General features: G+C 41.6%; 1 protein-coding gene across 2 annotated transcripts in view; it reads left to right on the forward strand.

The window, feature by feature from the left end:
- The first annotated feature begins 1,967 nt into the window (after window positions 1-1,967).
- Window positions 1,968-21,100, forward strand: part of EDC3 (enhancer of mRNA decapping 3) — a 70,635-nt gene continuing 51,502 nt past the window's right edge. For both annotated transcript variants that reach the window (XM_089663942.1, XM_089663943.1), the window contains exons 1-3: window positions 1,968-2,088; window positions 12,307-12,502; window positions 19,369-19,661. In XM_089663942.1, the coding sequence (XP_089520068.1) occupies window positions 12,339-12,502; window positions 19,369-19,661 (457 nt within the window). In that variant the 5' untranslated portion in view covers window positions 1,968-2,088; window positions 12,307-12,338. The remainder of the gene's footprint in view (window positions 2,089-12,306; window positions 12,503-19,368; window positions 19,662-21,100) is intronic.

A 21,100-nucleotide genomic window follows, 5' to 3' on the forward strand; every position in this document is an offset into this window, starting at 1 on the left:
GTGAGAGCGCTGATAGCTGAAAATTGGTCTGGGCAGGAAGGGGGTGTGACAATTGTGCGCACTAGAAACATTGACGCTGTACATGACAGCCATCTTGTTAGGTCTCAGCCATGTTCTCTCCTGTCCTCTCTCCTCCCTTTTCAATGGAATGCATAGCTATAAGTTGAACAGAGGTCAAGAGGATCTCTTATCCTAAATAAAACACAGATAGATAAACTCCAGGGCTGTAAACCGCTAATTAGTCTGGTTCCAGGGGGTCTGCTTGAAAACCACTTTCCTCTGCCTGATCGTAAAACAATAACTCAGTCAGTCATGACCTGTTGGGCCATAAGGGCTAGAGCGTGCCATAAAACGTACGTTCCACATGAGTCATTTTTTCATATAATTCATAAACTTCAGCAGGAACTGGGCACATTAATATGAAGTATATATTCAGATAGATCATTTTAATATGAGTCACACAAGACCTTACTTCACTATACTAGTGCCTGCAAGAGAGAAGAAGCAGTCTCTTTTATCCTGAGTGACAAGGGTACGCTATGTTTGGTATCTTTGCGTTTGGAATATAATTCTAAATATTAATCTGCCAGTTGCTAGGATGCAACCTGTACCTATTGAAGGTTATTGACCTTAGTATGAAATTGTAAGGATTTGGTCATAACCTTGGTTACCGCCTAACACCCATCCCCAAACTGGATGATTGGTCCTTTGTTCTCCGGAGACACTCCTTTGATATGATAGAAAAAGACTGACAGCCTGGAGAAAAGACAGCTCTCGTTTAACATCAATCAGGATACATCTAAGAGACTCGTGAGCCAAGGCAAATTTTTTGTTTGGACGATTGGACTCTGCTCAAACCAAGGACATTGCAAGTATTCTGCCTTCTGAACTCCTTTCTTTTATTTCTCTGTTGTTTTATTGCTCTCTTTATATCTTTGTTACATCTTTTTCTGTAAATATTGCACCATTTTGACCTTTTTAGTAATAAATCATATTTTCTGAAAAGTGTTGAAACTGTCTCTAAAGCTTTTAATGCAAACTAAAGAATCCCTGTCCCTTGAAGAGTGCTACTGTATGTAATAATCCTCTGAATACATCTGTCTGTGGTGACAGTGTATTACAGACGCTTACACTAATATTGTAGTGTTACTGCTAAGATTTGTGAGTTTCCTCCTTCTCTGTAAAAAGGTGGTGGTGGCAGTGTAAACGGTTAATTGCGTAATTAACCTGACCCAGTAACAATCGCTCTCAGGCTGCTGGCACATAGATTGTAGTCCCGTGAGCTGGAAAATCTTTGTGCAGGGCGCAGCTGAGAGTGGCATTATTACACAAGTAACAACGCGGTGTGAGATTGGCTGGTCCTTCGGTCACGAGTTGGTGAGAAGGGTGGGGGTCAGATGCTGCTTTCCGTCATAGGGGGTAAAAGTGCCTGGTATTGAGGTGGTTAAAGTGTCGCCAATGGATAATTTTTGGAATAATTTTAAGCCTTGACATGTTTGGTATCTACTCTAAACATTTTATTTTATAATTGACCAATCGGGTCTAATATTGTATTTGTTTGCACTAAAATACCTGTTAGTGTTTTTGTTCCTGAAAATATGTGTTTGCTAAATAAATGTGCAAATATTATACAACATAAAAAATGAAACTACCACCATTTAATTCTCCAGGGTCTCTGCTTTCAGAAAACAAAACTTTTGGGGGACTTTACAGTAATTACAAGCAAAATATTTAAAAAAAAGTCTGTAGGCAGTTAAATATCCAAAACTGTTGGTATATTAATAACCCTGCACGGATGGAAATTAAACGGTTTTTATTGGAGTGTTTGTGGAGAAAAGAATGCGCGCTGGAAATGCAAATCACAGGCAACAAAGTTTTGAAGACCGTTACATTGAGTTCAGGATTGCGCATGCGCTGTGTGTAAAAGTAGCTGCGGGCACGCCTACTGAAGCAAGACCATACGTAGGAAACGTAAGCGCGCGCGTATCTCCATAGCAACATTCTACGATATTTACAAACCGGTAGTGACGTCATTTTTTCTGCGTCGGCTACCGGAAGTCGTAGTTGGTGACTTATGTGTGTTTTGAGGTGGGTGTCTCGCTGCTGCTGGGATTACTAGAGCCGGGTCTTTGTGGTAATGAGCGGCTTGTCTGTGTGAGAGCAGCATGTGGGCACCGTTGTGAGTGTGTGTGGGGGGGCTTGTATGTACAGGAGGAGGGGGAGGTGTGCCTTTATTGCTTCATTCCATTTACTTCTATGTTTGTACCACAAGAGAGTCAGTGTCTAATGTTTATATCAACACAATGAAATGTTCCTCTATAGTGCCAATCAATACCTGGAAGTGTTTGCAGCAACACTTCAGACAGAACTTTAGTTTCTTTCTGGTTTGGCTGGGGGGGTGATTTGGTGTTCAGATTAGAATTCTTTTGTTTACATTCTGATGTCAGCAGAGAACCCCGCTGACAACAGATGAGTCATGGTTGTTAGGGATAGACGGCCGCTCCTTAAAGCAGAGCTTCAGTCAAACAAAAAAAATACAAGTCAGCCACTACAGAACCTGTAGCTGCTGACTTTTCATAAACAGTCACTCACCTGTCCTAGGATCCAGCGGTGTCCTCACCGCAGCCAGGTTCACTGGCCAGCCTCTCTCCCTGGCGTTGGCATCTTAAGTGTGGGCACCTGGCTGTGACAGCTTGCGGCTTCACAGATGGGTGCCCACTGCACATGCACGAGTAGCGCTGCGTCTTGTAAATGGAACCTGTCCCGGAAGACTACAGGGAGGGGGGAGGACAACTTTTTGCTTCAAATCGCTTAGGCAATCGCAGCATGAGTGGGAATGGGTACCTGTCAAAATCAGGTACCCCCTCCCTGGAGATGCCAATTCCTGAAGGAGAGCGGGGGACCAGTACTTAAAGCAGAACTTCCCATTTTGGGTGGAGCTTAACAACCATGACAATTACTGGTTGTTAAAGTGGTAGGAAACTCTTGTTTGTAACTTTTACCTACAGGTAAGCTTACCTGTATTTAAAATGAATATCTCCTAAACGCACCGTTTAGGAGATATTAATTTTATTTTATTTTTTAAGAGCTGGCGGATGCGCTCTCAAGGAATGGCATACCCATGCCATTCCTTCAAAGTAAAGTGCCGTGGCCCGGGACTCCTTTAAGGTAAGTCCTTCATAAAGTGCTAGCATGCGATGCATACTAGCACATTATGACAATATACTTGCAGGGGATTTTTTATTCTTTTTTTTTATACCTACAAATTACTACTGCTTTAAGGATGCTGACAGCTGCTCCTTAACCTGCTAAAAGTCATACACATTTCCTAACTATCACATGCCTGGACCACTATTTAAAGGATAAGTTTAACATGTTACACCCATATTCAAGATGTAATACGTTATTAACGGACCAGCCCCCACATTCCCCCAATCCTTGTTGTGACAGCTAGCAGGGGATTTTCTCCCTGTCACAATATTTAAATAACCTATTCTGTGAATGAGAACAATACAAGTTCCGACAGCCTTAGCGGCTGTTGGGGCTTGTTGTTCTCAATGAACTACCATGGTGCTCCGTGGTAGTTCATTAATTCTTCCTGTCAGTATATCTGCTTGCCCGTATATCCTGTATGGGCAAGCAAATATACTGACAGGTCTGCAGGAGACCTGCATGGCATTAGTGATCTGCTGATCGCTTATGCAATGCCTTACAGGCTCCTGCAACAAGAAATAATAATTGCAGTTTTTTTTTTCTTAAACCTTTAACCACTTGCCTGCCGGGCACTTTCACCCCCTTCCTGCCCAGGCCAATTTTCAGCTTTCAGCACTGTTGCACTTTGACAATTGCGCAGTCATACAACACTGTACCAAAATAAAATTATAATTTTTTCTTGAGACAGCTTTCTTTTGGTAGTATTTAATCGCCACTGGGTTTTTTTATTTTTTGCTAAACAAATGAAAAATGACCTAAAATTTTGAAAAAATAAACGCTTTTCTTAATTTCTGTTGTAAAAATTTGCAAATAAGTACATTTTATTCTTCACTGATGTGCGCTGATGAGGCTGCACTGATGGGCACTGATGCTAAACTGATGGACATGGATTAACACTGATATGCTGCACAGATAACTGGGTCACTGATGATCAGTGCGCTGATTATCAGTATAAACGTCCCATCACAGGAAAGCCAGTTGTCAGCTTTCCTTTCATCAGCGCTGTGACAGCACTGAGAAAAATGAAATGCCGATAACCGACATTTGTTTACATGTGATCAGCTGTGATTGGACACAGTTGATCACATGGTAAAGAGCCAACGTCATTGGCTCTTTACCCTGATCGGTGATGAGCTGTGTCCAAGAGATACACTACCGATCTCCTGGGGGGCGAGCACGAGCAGCGTGACTGGGAGGGCGTCATGATGTCCACCTGGAGGGAAGAAATTACCACCCAGCCAGCAAACTGCTTTTGGCCAGGCGAAAACCAGTTATTTACCACATTTATTTATTTCCTTTTGTGAATTGAATTTAATGCTGTTTTATGTGGTATTTACAAAGTGTTTTGAGTGTTTTGCTGTGAATACCATAAAACAGCATAGTGAATTGACAATCGTATGATCACATGCAATATTTAGGGAAAATGTGTCCGGGCACCTAAATACCACATGTGATCTGCTTTAGTGTATGGAGCCCATCATGTCCGAGGGATGAATAATGCCACAAAAGCCAGATAACGTTTGGGGACCACTATTCAAATCTAACTTTCCATTATACTGAAAACCAAAATTAAAAGTTTTGCTTGTTAAAGGTCCACTTTAATAGGTTGTGTACATATTCCATTTAAGCAATATTAAAACCCAAAAACAAAATATACTGCAGGTCACTAATTCTTAGATGTGGTTGCTGTGATGGTTTTTGTTTTTTTTTTTTTAGATTTTTTTTCCACTTGGAGAGCTAGCCAGTAAGTCTGTTATTCTCTAACCTCCTGTTTTGGCTATTGGACACTAAGTGAAGAGAAATCTCCCCAATGGGACATAGATGGCAAAAATGAACCTTACAGGAGTTTTGTTTTGTGCTGAAAACTGCTTTCATGACTTTACCAAAGTATTTATAAACTAAATTCAACGCATCTAGTCTGCAGGTTGACAGAATTATTCCATTTTTATTGTTTAGTGATTGTATAGCAGTTATGGGGTTGTAGTTGATGATAACACTCACTGGATAGGACCCTAAGTGCTCTTTTGCTATATTTGTGAATTGTTCTTATACTCACAAGCCTTTTCCAGTTTGCGAGTTGGAATCCTGTTTGTGGACCAAGTTCTATATTGATATTGCATTATAGTACAAGTAAAATTATTCTTTATGTGACTACTGTGATTGACTGTCACAGTAGTCACATGATCAGGAGATGGCCCAGTCAGCTCCTGATCATTGCTAGAGACCAGTAGCTGTCTTTGACACCTTGGCCCTGTGCTGGAAGTGTGTAGTGATTGTTTTACAAAAGTAAGAGAAGTTTGTGAATGGTTTGCTACTTATAACATGACCACCTTGGCCATCCAATCCTGAGCTGATCCTGTCCTAATGTAAACCTGACCTGAACCGCTGAACAATTACTGTGTCAATTAGCTGTGAAACCTGAGCTTCAATTCGCACTGCACATGTGTGAATCAGCTCTCAAGTAAGTGGAGGTCACATGTTTCCTGTCTAGAGTGGAGCTCCAGTATGCAGCCAGATACTGTTGCATGCAAGCAGTGATCAGACAGTGAAGGGGTTAATTTTGCAAAAAAATGTAAGGGGGCACTAAAGGGGCTTTTAATACTTTAATTCAAACAGGAACACTTAGAATTAAAGCAGAGTTCCACTCAAAAGCAGAAGCTCCGCTTATTTGTCTCCTCTCCCCCTCCGCTGCCCTATTTGGCACCTTTTGGGGGAGGTACCTCCCCGGTTTTTGACAGGTACCTGCTCCCACTTCCGGCTCAGTTCGCGCGGCAAAGTGAGTCTCCTGGGAACTTTCACAGGTCCTAGAAGATTGCCGGACCAATTAGGAGGCAGAGCGCTACTTACGCATGCGCAGTGGGCACCAGGCTGTGAAGCCGCAAGCTGTCACAGTCTGGTGCCCACAGTTGAGACGCCGGCACTGTGGAGGAGAGAAGGGACGGCGCGGGTGAGAACATCGATGGACTCTGGGACAGGTAAGTGTGAGTTTATTAAGTCAGCAGCTACAGTTTTTGTAGCTGCTGACTTTTAATAAACACAAAAACGGCTGGAACTCCACTTTAAAAATTTTTTTCCTGTTTGAAGCCCACAGCTCAGTATGAGCTGCTGTGACAAGGACATCAGAGCTTCTCAAGGCACAAAGATTGCTGTGCTTGGCTCCCACAGCAGTCATTTTGCTGTGAGATCTGAATTTGGGGCTGTCTGCCTCAGACCCTGAGGCATCCAAGCACCCCCATTAATCCCTGACAGCTGTGGTACCGGTGTAGCATAAAGATATGTGTGCCATGAATGTGTCCTCTGCAGCAACTGCATATGCACTGGATTCAGGCCAAATAAGTCGTGCGCTGAGTTGCAGATCTCTGTGCTACACTGTGACAGCCGAGCAGGTCAACTCCTTACATGCCGCCGACCTGCAGCCGAAGAGGTACCTGGTATCTATGGTCTGTACAGATCTTCAAGCTTCATCGCAACAGCTGAGTGGGGACACAGGCATGGGATATGGGAGCCCGAAGCATGAAGATCGGGGGGGGGGGCGGCAGGGGGGCAGTATTTATGGGTTGGGAGTGAGTCTGTCATTGGGGGGGGGGGTTGGGATGTCTATCAGTGGCATCCCCTTCCTCCTGACTCCCAACCCCTCAATTACTACCCTGTCCCTCCATTGACAGACCCCCCCCCCCCCCCCCATGCTAAAGCCGCTGTGAAATAGTGTATCCTTGTGTTTCCCCCTGTGTATGATGAACTACCTGCGTTGAAGTCTGGCATGTAAGGAGTTAAGTGTTTTAATTGGCTTCAACTAGACTATTTTCCGCTGCACAATTCTGGCGCATGTGCGGTTGCTGCAGGGGTACGTATTTTCACAGGATACATATTTTCACGGCATGCACATCTTCATGCTACACTGGTGATTGGGGGTTAAGGGGGTGCCTGGCTGCCTAATGCAGGCCATAGACGGTTCGAAAATCTGCCGGCATTTTTACTTCTGTCCCTCGCAGAGAGCTCTGCTATTATATTTTACATGAAAAAGTCTTGCAGTTGCAACAATGTATCCATTTGTATCCATTTCGGATACAGATGTTTTAATTCAATACAAATAGATACATTGTTGCAACCGCAAGACTTTTCATATAAAATATAATAGCGGACTAGAATTCTTCCCTTCTTCTTCTTCCCTTCTTCTTCTTCCCTTCTTCTTCTTCCCTTCTTCTTCTTCCCTTCTTCTTCTTCCCTTCTTCCCTTCTTCTTCTTCCCTTCTTCTTCTTCTTCCCTTCTTCTTCTTCTTCTTCTTCTTCTTTTCTTCTTCTTCTCCTCTCCTTTTCTTCTTCTTCTTCTTCTTCTTCCCTTCTTCTTCTTCTTCCCTTCTTCTTCTTCTTCCCTTCTTCTTCTTCTTCCCTTCTTCTTCTTCTTCCCTTCTTCTTCTTCTTCCCTTCTTCTTCTTCTTCCCTTCTTCTTCTTCTTCCCTTCTTCTTCTTCTTCTTCCCTTCTTCTTCTTCCCTCCCTCCCTCCCTCCTCCTCCTCTCCCCCCCCCCCCCGGGAAAATCGGCCGATCGTCAAAATCGGCCGCGAATTTTCCAACTTTGCCGACAAAAAAAAAGTGGCAAAACGGCCGACCAATTAACCCACTAACTGTGCAAAAATCGTTTTTTTTTTCCCGGCTGAAAAATCGGCCAATTTTCGACCCGCCTGAGGCACACAGACAGAGATTGGAGCGACAGAGATTGGCACACAGACAGAGATTGGAGCTTCTAAAGGCACGATTGCAGCACTCAGCTCCTGCACCGATCATTGTGCTGTGAGATTCCAATTTGGGGGAAATTGGAATCTCACAGCACAATGATCGGTGCAGGAGCTGAGTGCTGCAATCGTGCCTTTAGAAGCTCCAATCTCTGTCGCAGCAGCTCCTCTCTAAACGACAAACGTGACCTTCACTTAGTTGAATTGTGTCTATTGGTTGTTTGTTACATTAAAGTTGATTTACCTGCAAAATAATGTGCATTTATTATTATTTGTTAAAAGGTGAACTTCTCCTTTAAGAAAAAAACTTTGCGTGGAGGTCACATGTTTCCAGTTGAGCGTGGAGCTCCAGTCCACAGCCATACCCCTCTACAGTTTTTAGCCTGTTCTCCAATGGCCAAGTTTTGTGCGTGCTGATACCCCCCCCCCCCCCCCAGTCTGCAGCCATACCCCTCTACAGTTTTTAGCCTGTGCTCCAGTGGCCAAGATTTGTGTTGATACCCCCCCCCCCTTCTCTGCACAGCTCATCATTTGAAAGATCAGAATATTTTTTTTTCTGCCTCCTGCTGATACCCCCCCCCCTTCCTCCATCTCCATCCCCACCTCTCTAAGACCCTTATGCAAATGAGGATATGTGGTCACTTGTAATCATTTAAAAAAAAGGATTTCTGGAGTGTGTGTACAGCCCTGGCTAAAAGGTTTGAGAATGACACACATTTTAATTAATCTGCAAGGAAACACGTGCGATCATCATTACTTTGCACAAAGAGGGATTCACAGGCAAGGATATTGCTGTTACTAAGATTGCACCTAAATCAACCATTTATCGAATATTAAGGAACTTCAAGGAGAGAAGTTCAATTTATGTGAAGAAGGCTTCAGGACACCCAAGAAACTCCAGCAAGCTCCAGGACCGTGCCATAAAGCTGATTCCGCTGCAGGATTGAGGCACCACCAGTGCAGAGCTTGCTCAGGAATGGCGGCAGGCAGGTGTGGGTGCATTTGCATGCACAATGAGGCGCAGACTTTTGTAGGATGGCCTGGTGTCAAGAAGGGCAGCAGAGAAGCCACTTCTCTCCAGGAAAAACATCAGGGACAGACTGATATTCTGCAAAAGGTACAGAGATTGCACTGCTGAGGACTGGGGTAAAGCCATTTTTTCTGATGAATTCCCTTTTAGATTGATTGGGGCATCCGGAAATAAACCTTGTCCAGAGCAGAAAAGGTGAGCGCTACCATCAGTCCTGTGTCATGCCAACAGTGAGCAGTGAAGCATTCTGAGGGAGGCCATTCATGTGTGGGGTTTCTAGAACACAGCAATGAATAAAGAATGGTACAAAAACATCCTCCGAGAGCAACTTTTCCCAAGCATCCAAGAACAGTTTGGTGACGAACAATGCCTTTTCCAGCATGATGGAGCACCTTGCCATAAGGCAAAAGTGATAACTACATGGCTTGGGGAACAAAACATCAAATTTTGGGTCCATGGCCAGGAAACTCCCCAGACCTTAATCCCATTGAAAACTTGTGGTCAATCCTCAAGAGGTGGGTGGACAAAAAAAACCCACAAATTCTGAAAAACTCCAAGCATTGATTATTCAAAAATGTGCTGCCACACTATTGGTCAGGATGTGGCATAGAAGTTGATTGACATCATGCCAGGCGAATTGCAGAAGTCTTGAAAAATATTGACTCTTTGCATAAACTTAATGCAATTGTCAATAAAAACCTTTGACACTTGTAATTATATGAATTCTGAAATGCTTGTAATTATACTTCAGTATACCATAGTAACTGCTGACAAATGATCCAAAAACATTGAAGCAGCAGACTTTGTGAAAATTAATATTTATCTCATTCTCAAAACTTTTGGCCAGGGCTGTATGTATGTGTAGTCAAAACATAAAAATTGCATTAGCGCTCAAACCAGGATGCTGGACATAATTTCATGGAATAAATTATTTGTCTCGGTGCATCCCTCCTCAGATCTTGGAATCCTCAAACCACTAGAAAACACAACGCACTTCCACTTCTTGTGTATTTTCTGTATGTGTGTGACAACCCTCCAAATTATTGGATAAAAGCAAACACTTAGGCACTCAGACTGCTTCTACAAATGTTTGTGAAAGAATGGGTTGTTCTCAGGAGCTCAGTGAATTCAAGCGTGGTACTGTGATAGGTTGCCACCTGTATAATAAGTCCATCCGTGAAATTTCCTTGCTACTAAATATTTCACAGTCAACTGTTAGTGGTAATATAACAAAGTGGAAGCAACTGAGAGCAACAGCAACTCAGCCACGAAGTGGTAGGCCACATAAAATGACAGAGTGGGGTCAGCACATGCTGAAGCGCACAGTGCGGAGAAGTCGCCAACTGTTTGCAGAGTCAATAGCTTAAGAGCTCCAAACTTTGTGTGGCCTTCAGATTAGCATAACAGTGTGTAGAAAGCTTCATGGCATGGGTTTCCATGGCCGAGCAGCTGCATCCAAGTGTAATGCAAAGCGTCGGATGCAGTGGTGTAAAGCACGCCTTAAACTGGGTTGTTTTAAAGGGTTCACTTGTACTTTAAAACCCAACACCAGGAATTTAAAAATAATCCACTCTTACATAGTCTGGCGAAAAAAGACAAAAGTCAATCTAGTTCAATCCATAAAAAAGCTATAATCCTATACCCACAGTTGATCCAGAGAAGCCAAAAAACCCCCAGTAAAGCATGATTCAATTTGCTCCCGCAGGAGAAAAAATTCCTTCCTGATCCCCCGAGAGGCAATCTGATTTTCCCTGAATCAGCTTTACCTATAGATGTTCGTATCCAGTTATATTCTGTGTATCTAGGAAAGAATCCAGGCCTTTTTTTAAAGCAATCCACTGAGCTGGCCAGAACCAGCTCTGGAGGGAGTCTATTTCACGTTTTCACAGCTCTTACTGTGAAGAAACCTTTCTGTATTTGGAAATTAAATCTCTTTTCCTCCAGATGTAGAGTTCCCCCTTGTCCTCTGTGATGACCTCAGGGTTCATATAGTTTACTATATGAACCACTGATATATTTATACATGTTGATCATATCCCCCCTTAATCTCCTCTTCTCAAGAGAGAATAAATTCAGTTCCTCTAATCTTTCCTCATAGCTGAGCTCCTCCATGCCTCTTTCAGTTTGGTTGCCCTTCTCTGCACTTTCTCCCGTTCCCCAATATATTTTTTTTGTGATTTGGTGCCCAAAACTGAACTGCATATTCCAAATGAATGTACTTTTGCAGTGGGGCCCCCTGTATTGCAAGGGTTAAGAGCTCATTATGTCTAGGGGGTACAATACAGACTGTGTTATTTACTTGACTCCATGCTTTAATCTGTGGGTGGAGCTTCAGTGTTATCACATACAGTACCTGGATATTACACTGTATTGCAATCCATCCTCATAGGAGATGGAGTTGAGCATGCTTACAGAGCAATGCTTTGTGGACCTGATCCCAAAGCTGGAGGGGCCCTGCTGTAGCCAGGAATAAATTAAGGTAAGTATTTACACCTTATTCATGTAACCCTTGCTTTGCGGCGATGGCCCCACTGCAATGATGTTTATGGGTTGTTTTTTTGGTTTTTTTTTTTGTTTTTGATTTTTTAATTCCTGGAGATGGGCTTAAAGTAAAAATGAAACAGAAAATGTTTAAAGAAACCCTGCCTTCTCACACATGCACACCTAGGACACATGATGCATATGTAAACACATCTTGGGTATCTATGTACAATTTGCTGTTATATCTACCTACACTAACTGATGAGCTGTAAAGACCTCCCCTAAATACAGTTTTCAGGAATGTAGCTTTCCACCATTTTGCAGGAGCACTCAGTTTTGTGGCTTGATGTGTCTGGTGACTAAATGTAAAAGATATTGCTGCTCAAATGCCTCCTGTTCATCTTTCTGCCTGTTCTCCTCAAACAGTGGGTGCCATTCCCTCCAAGAGTGTCTTTTTCCATGAAACAGTCATAATAGCACAGTTAGGGGGCACATACCACATAGATCAACCCCATCCGCTGATGAGCGAACAGAGGCTTCAACTACAGTCCCTGCATCTTGGCCACGCCCACTGACACATTTGTCCCTAATTGGGCTTGGGGTAGAGAGTTGTAGTCCTTTACAAATATATCCAATTGGGGTAAAAGAGCTGCGTGGCCAAGAAGGTGGATCCATAGCTGAAGCCTCTGTTAGCTCATCAGTGGATGTGGTGGATCTGTGTGGTGTGCGTCCCCTAATTTTGCTGTTTATGTGTCTGGTATTTATTTACTCTATATCATCTTATCTTTTATAGTTATTCTATTCTTGGATCATTTCTGTTGTTTACAACTAACCCATATATTTTTTTACAGCTATAGTATTTTGGACAATTGCTGATTCCGTTATGGCTTCTGACTGGCTGGGAAGTGTTGTATCCATTAATTGTGGAAACACTTTGGGTGTGTACCAAGGACGGGTGTCTGCTGTTGACCAGCTTAATCAGACAATATCGCTTACACAGCCCTTTCACAATGGGGTGAAGTGCCTTGTTCCAGAAGTCACATTCAGGTGAGCTGAGGTTTTTTTTGCTCAGCAGATTAAAGTGGTATTAAACCCAAATGCAAACATTTTTATATATCAGCTTACCAGTTCTTAGATGCGATGGTTGCATTAGTTTTACTTTTTTAGGCTTTCTTTTTATTTTTACCTGATGATCTGACCAGTGAGTCTGTTGTTTTTCAACAGAACAAGCTGTTCTGCAAATGTAACAGTTAGTGTTGAGAGCAACCATTTACCACTGACAGGGGTGCTTACAATTAGCAGCTTTTTATTTATTCATGTAAAAACCTTTATCCCAAACAAAAAATAAACTGTTACTGTAACTGCGTGTGTAATTGCAGTGTGAGCTGGAGTTTGACTTCAGTTTGTTAGTGTATCTAAATTTTGCTAGTACATCAAACACTCCCCTCCCCCAGACTAACAATGCTGCTGTCCAAAGGTGCCCCTGTGCGCCTTCATCCAAAGTGTGGGCACTCTAATACAGGAGGAATGTTACTGGGCAGATCACCAAGTGAAAACAGAGGGGGGAAAAAAAAAAAAAGTATAAAAAAAACAAATGCAGCCACAACATCTAAGGATTGATAAGCTGCATTATATTCTATTTTTGGTTTGGGCTTTAATGAATTGGATCCTAAAAACAATCCCTTGTGTTCACTTTTCAAAAGTTAAAGTGTTACTAAACTCACAACAGTAAAATCAGTCTGTATATGCAGTAAAGCATGCTTAATATACTCACTGTGGAACCTAAGGGGTTAATCCTCTGCACTGTTTAAAAATGCTGTTCAATCCTGTCTTCTCTGATCCTCCCCTTCTGCCACTGTCCTCTTCTTATCTCCTGATAAGATATGTTGTGTGGAGTTATTTTGCACATGCTCAGTTTGGAGTGTATTACTAAAGAGGGTTTTTTTTCTTGGGAGAGAGTGCATGTGATCAACACTGTCCAGATAGTGGGCAGGGGTTCTGCATCCTAGAGCAGAAAGAAAACTCCTTCTACAAGCTTTAACCAGTGCTCTACTGAGCACTGATAGAAGTCAAGACTGCTCTAACTGCTGATGAGAAAAGGTATTTAGCAGTTTATAATTACTAAAATATATGCATTAGCATGCTCTGTTTACTGTGGGAGACCAGATATAGCAAATGCTGTGTCCTGGGTTTAGTAACACTTTTAAGGGTTCATTGTTTTCAGTACAACTTTGACAACTTCATGCTGTCTATTATTATTATTATTATTATGTATAATACTTGAAGCAGCGGTGTAATGTTTTTTGACATGTTGCCTAAAGAAAAAACTCTTTTTATTAAAGAGAGCTGGAAATCATTTATCGGTGCAGTAAAGCAGTTCTTCTCCCCCTCAATGCCTCGTGATTTCTGCTGATGGGTACCTCAAATGTCAAGTGTGAAGTTCTAGAAGAGCCAGTCAGTCAGCAGTTCTCCTTGAACACTGGACTTTGCCTTCAGTCAATAGTTTCCACCCCTTTGTTTCCTTCCCACTCCTTTGTTTCCTTTGTTCTTTTCTTTGTGTTTTTCTTGTTTTGAGTCAGAAACAGAAAAAGTGGTGCACTGGAGGGGGACCATTAAGGTGTATATCTTAAAACTGCACAATTCAAAAAAACAAGAGTAAGGCTACTTGCACACTGATGTTCTGCAAAAACGCATATGCGTTTTTACTTTGTCTGCACTGCATTTTTTAAAGGACAAAAAATACTGCACAAAAAAATGCAACAGGTGCATTCTTGAAGCTTTTTTGATGTGTTTTTGCCATGTTTTCTATTGATTTCAATTTTTTTTTTTTTTTGTACTGCACTAAACCTGCACCACAAATGCAGCAAGCAGGACTTTTGAAAAACGCACTGGACCTGCAACTTAGAAGTGTGAAGAGATCCACAGGAATACATGGTCACACGTTTTTCTTTTTTTAGTCAAAACAGAAGAAAAACAGATCATTGTGAAAGCAGCCTAAGTCAGAGTTGATGTTGTAAATAGGAAGAAACAGAGGGGGTTGATTTACTAAGACCGGAGAGTGCAAAATTTGGTGTATGGTAGCCATTCAGTGTCCAACTTCAGCTTGTTCATTTAATCGCTTCCGTGCTGATAAATATAGTGTGTGCTTTACTGCACCGATAAATGATTTCCAGCTCTCTTTAATATATATAATTTTTTTTTTTTTTTTTTTTTAAATCTCATGCAGCGCTAAAAGTATGATAAAACACATAAAATCATAAATTATATGGTACCAATATAACAAAATTAAAAAATATGAAAGTGACCAAGTTCAATGACCTTATCTGTTATAGTGACATAAATAGATAATAATATAAGATGACAAGCTATAATATCCGCAAAGGTTTAAAAATATGAAAGTGACCAAATTCAATGACCTTATCTATTATAGTGACATAAATAGATGAAAAGATATAATATCTGTAAAAATTTAAGGTGCCAGAAATCAATACACGCACTATGGTGTATGGTGAAGTGCAAATATACGCACTATAAACAAATGGTGAATTATAGATGTGATGAGAACGTCCCCAATTGGCGTTTCCAGGTGCATATGTGATTAGTCTCTGATTAGTGTAGATCCATGATGGTGAAAGAGATAAAAGAAAATAAATGGTCGTAGATTGCACTCACCAGAGAGCGCAAATGAATGCGCATTTGAGTATTAAGGACCAACTCCTGGTCATCAGCATCAGGTTACTTAAAACATCAGGTCATCTGGTGGGCATCGGGGGCAGACAGCACGCCATCAGGTAGTATTCGGCACCAAGGATGGATTAGCCACCAGGGGAATCACACTAGTAACTTCAGTCAGGTCACAATGGGTAGCCTTGTAGAAAAGACTCACCAGAAGTGAGCCAAAACAAAAAGACTTCCCATAGTGTAGTAACTTTTACAGTTGCAAGAAAAAGTATGTGAACCCCTTGGGATTACGTGGAGTTTTGCATGAATTGGGCATAAAATGTGCTCTGAACGTCATCCAAGTCACAACAATAGAAGAACACAGTCTGCTGAACATAATACTACACAAACATTAGATGTTGCCATCGTTTAATTGCACATAACATGTAAACATTCACAGTGCAGGGAGGAAAAAGTATGTGAACCTTTGGACTTAATAACTGGTTGACCCTCCTTTGGCAGCAATAACCTCAACCAAACGTTTCCTGTAGTTGCAGATCAGACCTGCACAACGATCTGGAGTAATTTTGGACCACTACTCTTCACAAACTGTTTCAGTGTAGCAATATTCTTGGGATGTCTGGTGTGAATCGCTCTCTTAAGGTCATGCCACAGCATTTCAATCGGGTTGGGGTCAGGACTCTGACTGGGCCACTCCAGAAGGCGTATTCTGTGCTGTTGCAGCCATTGTTTTGTTGAATTACTTGTATGCTTTGGGTCATTGTCCTGTTGCATCACCCATCCTCTGCGGAGCTTCAGTTGGCGGACAGATGGTCATACGTTTTCCTGCAAAATGTCTTGATAAACTCTGGAATTCATTTTCCCATCAATGACAACAATCCGTCCAGGCCCTGAGGCAGCAAAGCAGCCCCAAACCATGATGCTCCCTCCGCCATGTTTTACAGTGGGGATGAGGTTTTGATGTTAGTGTGCTGTGCCTTTTTTTCTCCACACATAGTGTTGTGTGTTCTTCCCAAACAACTCAATCTTGGTTTCATCTGTCCACAGTATATTTTGCCAGTAGTGCTGTGGAACATCCAGGTGCTCTTTTGCAAACTTCAAACGTGCTGCAATATTCTTTTTGGACAGCAATGGCTTCCTCCGTGGTGTCCTCCCATGTACTCCGTTCTTGTTTAATGTTTTCCTTATTGTAGATGTGTCAACAAAAATGTTAGCATGTGCCAGAGATTTCTGTAGGTCTTTAGCTGACACTCTGGGATTCTTCTTTACCTCATGCAGCATTCTGCGCTGTGCTCTTGCAGTCATTTTTACAGGAAGACCACGCCTAGGGAGAGTAGCAACAGTGCTAAACTTTCTCTATTTGTAGACAGTCTGTCTTACCATGAACACACAGACATCAAGGCTTTTGGAGATGGTTTTGAAACCCTTTCCAGCTTCATGCAAGTCAACAATTCTTGATCGTAGGTCTTCTGAGAGCTCTTTTCTGCGAGGCATGGTTCACATCAGACAGTGCTTCTTGAAACCAGTAAACCCAAAACAGGTGTGTGTTTAAGGGCAGGACAGCTGTCAGCAACACATCCAATATCATCACACTGATTGGAGTCAAGGTTGGCTCACTCCTGGCTCCAATTAGCTCTGGGAGAAGTCGTTAAGCTAGGGCCTCACATACTTTTTCCTCCCTGCACTGTGAATGTTTACATGTTATGTGCAATTAAACCATGGCAACATCTAATGTTTGTGTAGTATTATGTTCAGCAGACTGTGTTCTTCTATTGTGACTTGGATGACGTTCAGAGCACATTTTATGCCCAATTCATGCAAAACTCCACGTAATCCCAAGGGGTTCACATACTTTTTTCTTGCAACTGTAATTTATTCAAGGTTAAAATGAAAAGATGAAATAAAAGCACAATGGATAAATGGTGTCCAAATAGTAACAATCTGGTAGTCTGATGTCCATAAGAAAGTGTACTAAGCATACTGTGTCAATGAGGCAGGCTTACTGACATGTTTTGTGCACAAGCGCTTTTTCAAAGTGTGTGTGCGTGTGTGTGTGTGTGTGTGATTTAGCAGTTCTGGGTAAGGGATGCACCACCATTTGGGGCCTCGGCACTTACTCGTAGATCTCCAGGTGCCGGTGGGGAATCACCGGCTGGGACCCAGTGGTTCCCTGCCGGCACCTGGCGATCTCTGAGTATTACCGATGGGGGAGAGACCTGTATGTAAACAATACAGATCTCTCCCCTGTCAGCTCCTTCACACTGCTTTGTATGGCTCTGCTATGCAGAGCCATACAAAGCAGTGTTCTTACAGTGAAACACACAGCCCACATAGTAAAACAGCACACAGTTAACCCTTTGATCGCCCCGGATGTTAACCCCTTCCTGCCCAGTGCCATTAGTACAGTGTCAGTGCTTTTTATTAGCACTTACCACTGTACTGGTGTCGCTGGGGATGTCAGTGACACCAAGTCAGTTCTCCAGAATGCCTGCCACAGTCCCGCTATAAGTTGCTGATCACCACCATTACAAGTTAAAAAAAAAAAAAAAAATTCCATTATATATACTTCCATTTTGTAAACGCTATAACTTTCACGTAAACCAATTGATATACACATATTGGGATTTTTTTTTTAGCAAAGACATGGAGCAGAATATATTTTGGCCTTTTTTTTTAATGACGACTAAATTTATGACGAAGTTTGATATTTTAAAATTATTTTACTGGACATATTTAATAGCAAAAAGTCAAAAATATGTTTGTTTGTTTTTTTTAATTATCGGTCTTTTTTTGTTTATAGCGCAATTGTCAGTTAAAGTAACGCAGCGCCGTATCACAAAAAAATGGCCTGGTCAGGATGGGGGGTAAATCCTCTGGAGGGCAAGTGGTTAATCTTTGACAAAAAAAAAAACCTGGAAGCTGTCCCTATCAAGAAATATTTTTCTTTTTGTTTATGGGGAAAAAAGATTACATTGAAGATGTGAAACAAGTTTTCCCCAATATGTTATTTGGATTGCACATGAAAATGACAAATGCTGTAAACTGATGTTTTGTTTTGCCTTGTTTATTGCAGGCTTACCCCAAACCCTCATGCACACTGGATGTTTTTACAGCTGCTGTTTTTGGACTTTTTTTTTTCTACAGCCAGTAAACCCCCCGCATATTATCTTATGTGCCCATGCACACACAGACTGTATTCCAATGTTTTTTTGGCTGGAAAAAAAAACCCAGAACTAGTGGTTTTCTAGAGGAGTTTTTTAGCTGTAAAAACAATCTAATGCTGAAAAACGCGGTAAAATGCAGCTAACCAGCGGTTTTGGATGGTGTGGTTTTTTTTTTTTTTTTTGGTTAAAAAAAAAACCCGCAAAAAAACGCAAATGCAGCTAATCACTAATGCAAAAATGCTGAAAAACTCCCGTTTTTAACATGACTTTACACAGCTAACGTTACCGGCATTATTAAAATGCCCCGTGTGCATGGAGCCTAAAGAGAAACTACACTTCATCTGATGACCACAAACCAAAAGTGTGATTTCATTTATAATATTCAGAGCAAACTTTCCCATTCATCCATGTCTCCATGCTTTATTTTACTGCGAAGAAAACCACCCCTAGCATTTATGGCCATCTTGAGTAAGGGCAGATGATTCATGTAGCATTTACTTCCTGGAATCCATCTGCCCTTAGCTCAAGCATGCAGGCAGGAGGGTGTGCTTAGCTGAGAAAACCCCCTCCTCCCTCCTTAAGACTCCTGGGATGTATGACATCATTTTCCTAGACCTGGAAACCAGAAAGTATCTAAGGAAGTGTAAAAAAACTGTTTAAAACAAGTAAATATGATATGCTTTCCTATCTGTTTACTAATGCTAGCAGCACAAGGATTTAAAGTAGTGAAGTTCCTCTTTAAGTTAGTTACTTCGCCATCTTGCAGTGTTGGTGCATATTGAAAGGTTAACAGAGTGTAAACTACTGAAACATTGTAATGTTCTCTTTCCTACTGCATAGATAAATTTGTGTTTTATCTGTTTGTGTCAACAAAATTAGGGCCAAATTGTTATTGCTATGATAATGTATATGCCTTGTTATAGCTTCATTAGGTTGACCACATATAAAATAAAAAGTGGAAGTTGGTTCCTTTTTGTTGGTTGTTATTAAAATGTCTGTTTCGTGTAGACATTACCATTTACTGGATTGTTTCTAAAATAGTAACAAGGGGAATGTATTCGCTCTTAGGGCAGGGGACATCGTAGACTTAAAAATTTTGGAGATTCCTGAGGACAGTCGGAGACAGACAAATAATCAGCCTTCTGAGCACACAAATACAAATTGTGTGCCAACCAGCCAGCAAAATGGTACAGCGAAACAAAGACCAGAGGCAAGCAGTGCACAGATCATCCCCAGGAGAACAGAGGGGAGAGCCAATGATCCTACTGGAACATCTCCACAGCCATGCTCAAAAAGTTATGTGGACAGGCAAACTGAAGGTCTGAATCAGCCGAAGAACTTTCGACGAAGGCACAACTCTTGTAAGTATGATAGTCATGGAAGCTTGTTTTGCCATTTTATAAAGCAAGTATTGTTTGCACTTTAATCACGTTCTTTGTATATTAAATTATTGAAAGGGCCAATTATACAGTATGTATGTATGGAAATAACGGTTTTCACTGGCTGAAACCAAATCTAGTGCAGTTTCATTTGTCACATGATTTGTGTTTTGATAAATTGCTTGTCTATTAAAATGCCAACAGTGACATTTCAATAACCCTCTGAATATACATTAGTTGAGGATATTGTTTGACTCTCAGGTGAGACTGTTTGCAGCATCAGCCATGTGCTGACAGCTTATATTGTCACTTAACCTGCTGCTGTAAGCATGTTTAGTTTAAAAGTCAGTGCAGTCCATTCAGTTACTTTCTCCAGGAAGATCACTGAATAGTGCCATGGCAGGGAGCAAGAAAAAAGTGGAAACGGGGGTGGGGGAGAAACAGCATGGGAGCTGCTCTGTTAGCCATTGGGGGTTTGAAGTTTATATTCAAATTAGTGTTGAACAAAACAAACTAACATTCCTCCATCCACACAAACAAGGTGGAGTTGATCAAGGATGGCCACACACTGATGGAAGTAGAGCCAGTCCATGCTGAACCAGACAAAATTTTGATCTATGTATGTCCAGCATAACACTTTAACAATTGAACATTTATTTTAATAGATGTTGCTATTCTTCCAAGAACACTGGCCTAGGGTAGTTTTATCTCCTATACCCACACCCCCTTTCAGGCATAAGGTGGAAAAACCATTCATGTGCTCTCCACTGCTTGTGTCTTATCTTTTTTCAGCACAGTGCAGCTCTGTCAAAGTATGTCTCCTTTCACTCCTCCACTGCCCAAAACAGGAACACTTGTGTGACCAGAGTCCACCTAAAGAAGTAACTGACAGCCAGCCCCAGCTGCGAGGCATACAGTATACTGAACAGGATAGCATGGGGCTGGACTAGAGTTTGGTACACTTAAGAATTGACCCCCAAACACGCATGCAGATTGGGAATTTCTACTTTTTGGCCTACCTTGCTGTGTACCTGTCTTAACTCACTGAATCAAAATATAAGGTGGAGACAGACAAGAATGAACTGCTTTACTCAGTTACTTGCCTGTCTTTGGGCAGCCTTTGTCACTAGTTGAGTTTTTTCTCATACCACTGTCTCCCTAAGTTTTTGATTTGTTTATGCTTTTCATATGCTCAACTTTATTCATTCTTTTATTAAATATCTATATACATATCCAACCCAATAAATGCAGTAAGTTCTGTCAGATGTGGGTTGTTAAAAATGCCCAGTTTGTATTGCGCTTAGCTTTTCAAGTCAGACCAAGAATCCATAGATGTTTTTTTTTGCATGGGTGTGTGTGTGTATAGCCAAAACTTTTCTGCTAATCTAGTTTTAGGTTCGTGAAAAGAAAAAATCCCTGCC

The sequence above is a fragment of the Staurois parvus genome, unplaced genomic scaffold (assembly GCF_062004578.1).
Source record: "Staurois parvus isolate SC_StPar_1 unplaced genomic scaffold, SC_StPar_1.0 ptg001805l, whole genome shotgun sequence".
Lineage (NCBI taxonomy): Eukaryota > Metazoa > Chordata > Amphibia > Anura > Ranidae > Staurois > Staurois parvus.